This window comes from Halyomorpha halys, unplaced genomic scaffold (genome assembly GCF_000696795.3).
Source record: "Halyomorpha halys isolate HHAL.00 unplaced genomic scaffold, Hhal_1.1 Scaffold375.1, whole genome shotgun sequence".
NCBI lineage: Eukaryota > Metazoa > Arthropoda > Insecta > Hemiptera > Pentatomidae > Halyomorpha > Halyomorpha halys.
This window is the reverse complement of record NW_027105275.1, coordinates 243,357-252,013: the sequence shown is the minus strand read 5'-3', so window position 1 is coordinate 252,013 and position 8,657 is coordinate 243,357. Positions and strand designations below refer to the sequence as shown.

At 27.0% G+C, this 8,657-nt stretch overlaps 2 protein-coding genes across 5 annotated transcripts in view; one reads left to right on the top strand and one right to left on the bottom strand.

Moving 5' to 3' along the window:
- Positions 1-2,711, top strand: part of AdSS (adenylosuccinate synthetase) — a 24,765-nt gene extending 22,054 nt beyond the window's left edge. For all 3 annotated transcript variants that reach the window (XM_014422539.2, XM_014422538.3, XM_014422537.2), the window contains exons 9-10: positions 651-777; positions 976-2,711. In XM_014422539.2, coding sequence (XP_014278025.1) covers positions 651-777; positions 976-1,149 — 301 coding nt within the window. In that variant the 3' untranslated portion in view covers positions 1,150-2,711. The remainder of the gene's footprint in view (positions 1-650; positions 778-975) is intronic.
- Positions 2,712-8,141: 5,430 nt separating this feature from the next.
- LOC106681940 (nucleoporin SEH1) overlaps positions 8,142-8,657 on the bottom strand; it is a 25,131-nt gene continuing 24,615 nt past the window's right edge. For both annotated transcript variants that reach the window (XM_014422542.3, XM_014422543.3), the window contains exon 10: positions 8,142-8,347. In XM_014422542.3, coding sequence (XP_014278028.1) covers positions 8,289-8,347 — 59 coding nt within the window. In that variant the 3' untranslated portion in view covers positions 8,142-8,288. The remainder of the gene's footprint in view (positions 8,348-8,657) is intronic.

Here is an 8,657-nt window from a genome sequence, read left to right as displayed (position 1 = left end):
CTTTTGACCGCAACCCTGACCATCTCCCTATATATCAATTTTTACGGTCAACTATACATACATATATAAATAAAGTCTTATTTCTTGAACTATGATTCCCGCTTTTGGAAAATATAAGGTGCCATTCTGGATAGTCATTTAGAGGATGGGTTCTATTAGATGCTACTTTTAGAAGATATTTTGAAATTATTCGATCTCTTGTCAATTGAAGAGGCATTTCACTTACTTCAGCTTGCAAAATATTTATAGGACTTGTGTGAAATACTTTTATGTATTTAGTATTGTTTTCAGGTTTTTTTTTTTTTTTATATAATAAAAAACTATGTTTTATAAAGCTAGACCCATTGTTTATTATAGAGGCATAGTCTATTATTGGTGTTATCATGATTTTATATATAGTTAAGAAATTGTAAGGGTGGACTCTTTTAGTAACTCCCGCTGTTGATATAATGCTTTGAGCTATTTTCAGATTTTTCCATCTTTATTTTCAGTCAATTAAAATTAACTCAGCCGTTTTTAAAATATTTTAGTTTTCATGTATTCTTATAAGATCATGTTTCTTATTTTATTCCTATATCTAACACCATATTTTATTATAGCCTACATGGGGTTGTTATATTATATTAATTTTTTTGTATTTTCTGTTTTAGCATCTGTATTACCAAATTGGATATATTAGATACTTTGGAAGAGATAGAAATGTGTGTTTCTTATGTAAATAATGGATCGGTGCTCTCCTATTTTCCATCTAGTTCCGATGAACTTGCTTCTGTACAGGTAATGAGTATATTTGTGTTTGATAATATTTTATTTATACTTGTACTGATGCTCCTTTGTTATTTAAATTAAATTACAGTTATAAATAATTATGTTTTGTTAACTGTATGTAATTTATAGAAATTTGTCTTGTTTTAATGAAATATGTTTCATTAATAATTGTTTTGTATATTAGTGATCTCCTTGATTTGTTTTCAGCCAAATTACATTAAGATGCCTGGTTGGAAAACTAAAATTGAAAATATAAGAACATTCAGCGATTTGCCCAAGGAAGCCAAAGATTATGTTTTGAAAATTCAGGAACTCCTTGGTGTTCCAGTTAAATGGATTGGTGTTGGAAAAGGAAGAGAATCTATTATAAATGTTGAATAGTAGTTTCCATTCATCATTAATTTCCTCTGATTTTTTCTTATCCTTTTTTTTTTTTTTGTAGTCCAAATTTAATTTTTTGAATATCTGTGATTTCTATTTTTTGGTCTTTCCCCCCTTTTTTTTTCTCTAGTTTAAAATGGTGCTATGTAAATTTCATTTGTTAACTATTAAGTCTTTTAAATTGTTAACCATGATGTATGTTACCTATGAATCACTTTTGAATTGTGTTCATTTTTGTTTCTTGTTCAGTTCAAATAAAGCTTTTAAAAACTAATTCTTATATATGTATGTTTCATATATATATTTATTTATATATATATATATATAATTTTAATCCAGGGAATCATGTTTATTTTTTTACTTATGTTATAAGGAACATAAGTATTATTATTACGCTTTGTTTTCATTGCTTAAATTTCATTACTTTTTGTTCAAAGTGAAGTCAATTACTCTCATAGTATGTTATTTATTGTTGCTGTTTAGATGATAATGTCAAAATTAGTTAAAACCAAAGTTTTTCTTTTTAACATTATAATGATAATAATCAATTATTTTTTTGAAACATCACTTGTAATTATAATTTAGTAATTTTTTTTTCTCCGATGTTTATACTTTTGTGAAATTATTTAGGCTGTGTAGTTTAATAAAACCATCAGATGTGACTTAAATTTAAATGCCTTACTCTGTAATACAAATACTTCTACTTTAAAGTGATCGGTTATTTAATATTTTCTAAGTCATTGATTGTCAAGTGGCTGTTTTATTATACATATTTCTGTCTTAAATTTAAATCATACGGGTTTGATATTTATTTAGTTTAAGACAGCAGTATTCAGTTTTTACTGTTAATCCAATGATAATTTTATATAAAATGTAAGTTATTTATGTAGTTATGTTCCTAAAATTTGAGTTTGTAATTAGTAATTGATTTGTTTTTTAATATTATTAAGTATTGAAATCAGAAAAATGTAGCTTGGCTAAAAGATTTTTGATAATTTTAATATTGATTTACATTCCTAACTTGAAACTTATATTATAAAATTAATTAGCATTGATTTAGTTTTTTAGCAGTGTTTAATGTTATAAAATACTTGGTTTGTCAATTATGTTAAATGGTGATTTTAAGAAAGATGATATGGTCTTCTGAAGAATGTATTTTCATATTAAGTTAAAGTCATGAAAAAATGCCTAATTTTGATATTACTCAGATTGTTGCCAATGCTTTAATGAGTAAGAAATGCCTTTTGAATAGTCTATTTATAAAAATGTTATAAACCATGCTCTGGTTCATTAGGTTTATTTAGTGCCATATATTGCAACAAGGCCAGAGCTATTGAGGTAAATACAAATAAATTTATTTGATTTTGAATTCAAAATGGGATTTTCGATTAAAATTCTTTTCTTTTGTATTTCCTTAGTTTATTTCGAAATTATCACTACCAAGCTATATTTTTAACTACACCATGTGATTTTATTATTAATTATTTAAATATGTTATTCAAAATATTTAATGTTTAAGAACTCCACCGCAGTTGAAGTAAAATAAAGCCATATTTTTATAACATTGATTTTGTTTATTGTTGACAGTTATATTTTAATTTGCTGGTTTGTAGCTGGAAGTGCCGATATCAGCCAAATTATTCTAAAAGCACTTTCTTTTTGTGCTTAAGCTCAAAGCATTTGTTAATTGATAAATGAAATCAAATCAGTAGGTTATTTATTCCCCTTTGATAGTCCATCAAGTGCATATGTTATTACTTTTTATATGCACTTAAAATCAAATTTACAGAATTAAGTGTCATTAGTTGTAGGGTTCTTGAAAGTTTAGATAAATGGATTTTTACTTTTTCTGAACTACCAAATTGTAATGAAAGAAATTGCTGATATTTTAAACTTTATTCGAAACCTGGTTTCTTGTAACTGAAAAAATTGAAAGATAATTGTTTTAATTTATCTAAGTTTTTGAAATATAAAATTGATGAAAGTTCTATTTCTTTTGACATATAATATGAAATTGAATGTATCTAGTAATCTCCATTATTATTTTTTACCTTCTCTATTTTAAGACCAGGAATGTAAATGTGTCAGTATTGACTAATTTTTTTAATATATCTAAATACACTAAACATCATTATTGAAACTAAAGCAAATCATAATCTAAAAGTATTACTTTACTCTTCGATGGTGAGTAAAGGAGTAACTAATTTTATTTAGATATTTTTATGAAATGACATTTTTTCATAAAGAACTCATAGAGTTTATTTGGAAATTTGATATACTTTTAAAGCCTTGCCATACATTCTATAATAAAAAATATTCCCTAGCAATTTTAGTATATCCATTAAATGTAAATAGAAATAAATTTGTGTCTAGAGCTAGTGCCTCTATAATGAAAAAAAAACATTTTTTTTTAGTACCAATAAACCTGTTACAAGATGTTTAAAATGGGCTGAAAATAAATTGATAACATTTATAATACATAAAAATGATTTATTATCTTAAAGTTTTGGACATGAATGAGTATCTTAAACATGTAAATTTATTATATCTAATATTAAACACCTTTATTGGCCTTTTTTTTTTTTATTACAATTTACTAAGCGTCTGACTGATGTATTACACAATCGTCTAAAAAATACTTACCAATAAAATGGTATGTGAGCTCTTATTGCATTTTAATTATTATTTCTCTTTTTATAACTTATTAATGAAATTAACTAACTATATTTATGTTTATTTAAACCAAGCTCAATTCTAAAAAAATGTTTCTCAAAATTCTAAAATCCAAGTTTCTCAACCTGTCTTACGCAATTTTGATCTAATTTTTAATTTGTCTAAAATAGTCTTAAACTTATTCATGATGTTTCATATCAGTCTTTTATATTTACATACGTAGAAATGTACTGGATAATCAAGTTTAGTAGAAATAATTATTGTCCATGAAGGACCAATAGAGCTGAGTAAATCTTGTTGCGATTTCAAAGACATCTTCCATTTTCATTAGAGTGGGATGGATCTAATATTAGTTACTTAAGTACTTGGAGAAAAAAAGTAAGAGGCAGTGACCTCTCTGCTTTAAAAAAGTTCTTCAATCCTGCATTGTTTTCAACCAATAATTGTCAAAATCTAAACCCTGTTGCACATCTAAGGAATGAATTCTGACAAATATATAAGCCCCCTGCTGTATCAATCTCTTGGATAATCAAGTTTCGTTCTATTGTGAAATTATTCCTCAGAAATTTATTCTAAACTTATTATATTAATCCTACATCAAATTTTATCTGCACTAAATGCAAGAAGAAGAAATATATTTCCTTACAAAAACTTTATACTCAAAATGTTTTTTAAATAAATATAATTTTTTGCATTATTTATTTTTTTTTTAAGTTTTAATTATACTCCTAATTTTGTGTTTAAAAATACTGGAAAGTGTTCTAGACTATATTGCAGTTGGTGAACTTACACTTCAATTAAGTACAGCCTTCTGTGCTCTAATAAAATCCTTAGACACAAAGCTTCGTTCATTGCATGGTCGATAGTAGCTGGCTAAGAAATGTGACTGCTTCTAGATGATTTGTAATCAGAAGCTCTATATTTCACTAACAAGATAATCTATCTGGCCACATCATCGGAAATCAAAGAGTGAAATCTGAAAATATTTTTTTAGTGCCTGTTATATATCAAGCCTCAAAAACTATTATGTGTACCTTGGAGTAGACCTTAGAACTAGGTTAATTACATAATGATGGGTAAAAATACCCAATTATGAAGTACTGAATCTAGAATTCAGGACGGAAATATATTCAACCTCTGATCTCTATTATACCTTAGCAATCCTTCCAATATTTCAGTATATTACTATATTGACTTGGCAGAACTAAAAACAACTTGGAGATCTTTAGTTACTGACTCCCTGTAAATGATTTGCAAGTAAAAAATAAAGGTTGACTTTCCCTCGAATAACCCCAAAATATTGATATAAAGTGCTGACCTTACATCAAATAAAATTTACAAAATTATATTATTTTTACTGTAAAATGTATGGGTGAACAAAAAAAAAAACTGCAGACAAGTGAGAGCCAAAGTTAACTTTGGATGTTGTTCAAATTGAAACAGGATAATAATACAATATCCAAAGAAAATAGGAGGCTTTTCATCCTTAAATTTTTTTTTTTGAAAATTTGAAAGCTACAAAAAAGGATTCAATGTTTCAATTGAACTTTAAAAATCCTTCACCTGTTCATTGTTTTTTGTTATCTATTATTAAAAAGTGTCTTATTGGATATATAATCTACTGAAGCTGACTTTTGTTAGCAATTTCCAGGTTAAACTAGAAGATATGCAGTATGGTAAGTTCAATAATCAGCATTTTCAGTTTTTATAAGAAATATTCTAGTTACACCTTGACATAAACTTCCTTGAATATAGTTCCATGGAATGAAAGATGGAACTTTATACCTAAAGCCAACAACAAAGACCGTTTGACAAAAGTTTTTCTTTAAATCTCAGAACTGGAAGTCAACCAGTAAAACAATATTTACTTACTTAAAGTCTAAATTTTTGTTTGTTATAATAAAATTGATGAGGGCAGAGGAGTAATTTGGTGCAGATAGGGTTGGTATGATGTACAGTATTTTGTTGTGATTTTTATTTCATTTAGTTTTAAATTATGCTGCAACAATTATAAACAAATATATAAAATCTACCTTGTGTTATAAACATATAATTGCTGGAAATGGTATTTTTTTTTATTGTGATCAGTGAAATTCAAAGTTAATATAAGTCTTTTTTTATTGGGGCACCACAACTATGAACAAGTGATACTGAGAGAAAGATAGAGTGCCAAGTCAGTGCAGGGATATATGTTTAGTTGCTTCCAGACCCGCAAGAGACTGCCTTGGACATTGCCTATTTAATCTGTCCATTGAGGATGTAAGATCTGAAATCCAAATAGGAGCTATTATTTTCAATAGAATGGCCTTGATTCCCGGTATCACAGATGGGTTGGATAATGAGGGAAGGAACATTATTGCAATAGAAAGTATTAAGTCTGCAAAAATAGGTGGCCCAATTAAATTGGGAAGTACCATCACATCAAAAAGAGATCCTTCAGGTAAAAACATCCACCTGATTGATGTTGATAACCTAAAATAGATGTTGAGTGTGTTCCATTGTCAACATCTCAATTTTTATGGAAGTTGATATATTTTTTTATCATGAAGATCCTTTTGTTTTATTTCTAATATGGGTTTAATCAGTTCATTATTACAGTGATTATGTTGTAACTGAAAGAAATTAGTAAAAAAAAAAATAGATATGGAGATTGATAAATTTTACAATTCTACAATTTTTTTTTAGCACATTACATGTACATATTTGAATTTTGCCAGTTGAAACAAAAGATAGATTTTGTATTCAACAAGAGTTTGTCCTAATGATCAATTCTCTCTGGGATTTTTTTAAATTAGATATGCCATACTGTGGAGAAAGATCTGATGAAAAAGTGATAGAAATATATTTTTTAAACTATTATAAGTTTATTTTCCCTACTTTCAATCCTATATTTACTGATAATAACCAAACAATATTTGTAGTCTTTGAAGACAGTCTAACAGGTCTTGTTTTAGGTAGATTTTGGTGATTAGTTAACTCCTGTAAGTCTATAAATATTTTAATAAATCTTCTACTTCTTGTATAGGAGTTTTTCTAAAAAACTTCAGGAGTGATGAAATACGTAATGAGAAGATGGTTAGGGATGCATAAGCATCTTCCTTGTTCAAGTATTATGTGACTTAAGCTTTTTCCTTTATATATAAGTGAATAGCATGTAAATGTATCTTAACTGCTGTAATTTCTAAAATAATTTTATGAACAAGTGGGAATTAAATGTAAAATTTAAAACAAGAGCTTACTTAAGGTAATAATTTAATAAACTTGTACTTCAATTTCATCAGGTCTGTTTTTTTCTATTTCTGCATAAGTACTAAATATTTCAAACTTAAACAATGTTTCCATATTAGCTGTATAATGTTACAAAACCAGTAACTTCGAGACCTCTGACTTAATGAGCTAAGCCATCATAACCTTTATATTTAACCAAAGTCCAAGGTTTAAATCTTGAATTAGAAATGGATAATGGGATCAATCCTAATTATTGCAGAACACCAGCATGAAAAATGTGGATAATCTGTTTAAATAGTATACTTGGCCAATAACTTGGAACATTTTTGTGGCAATTTTAGTGATATGGGCCAATTGTATACTCAGTAAAGACCAAATATAACGTGTCTGAGGCATAAATAGGTGTGAGTGAAAGAAAATTACATTAATTTATTTAAAATATTTATAACATTTCGCTATTGGCTAGAATAAATTATAGAGATCAAAATGTTATTTACATTGTAGTTAGAAACAGCAATGTTAATAACATTTCTCTACTAACTGGGCTCTGTTTCATAATAAAGTACAAACTGATACTTAATACAATTGCACTGACTTGTATAATAGTAACTTGTACTTAGTACTTTTTAACTCCTGTAATAACACTAATATTCCCCCCTATTGTGAAAAAAATAAGTATTAGAGTAATTAACATGTTGTTTCTAAACTTGTATTTTGAACTAATAATATTAGCTTTCATTATCAAACAGGGTGTAAACAGTAGGCATTACATTGTTAATAACAAAAATATTACTAATAAATGCACCTATAGTAATATAATGAATATGATGTTAAAAAGTCATCTCACTGAAAAGACTTTACCGAACCTAGAAATAGGCAGGTCTTAAGGAGAAAAGGTATGTTAATTATAAAAAATCATTTCAATGAAAAAAGTTTATTAAGTGATATGCAGGAAATATGAACAATTGTTTTAATATATATCAAAGCTAAAACATAAACTATGGTGGAAAATAATTAATTATGATATAACTTCATATTTTCTAAAACTGTTTTATCATAACTTACAAATATACTACTACAAGATGATCTCGAACAAAAATTATTATTATCAAATTTATATCAAACCTTATACTTTATAAAACAGTTAAATAAAATATATTTTACAAATATAATACTACAAAATGATCTAGAGCAACATTCATTATTCTTAAATCGGTATCAAACTAAATTATGATTATTTAAATGTTTAAACCTTCAGCCTTAATGACACCAACACATTTCCAATGGTATTTACGACCTGAAACAACAAGTAGATATGATAGAGATTGAATATAACTAGTAAACAGTTTGTGAGAGAGGCAGTGAACCAATAAATTAACATCTCTATTAAATTATCAAATTAAAAGGAAATGAAACTTTTTGACACATTATAGGGTATCCTACTATGTATGTTAAATCCCCCCCCCCCCAAGCCTTTACAGTTTTTCTTATTTTATTTCATTTTTGCTGGGTCATAACAGTGGCATGAGATCTATATTTGGAGGTTATGGTTAGTTTCCTAACCTCCTCCTGTCCACTGAACTCTAGAATTTCTAAAGGGATGGGGT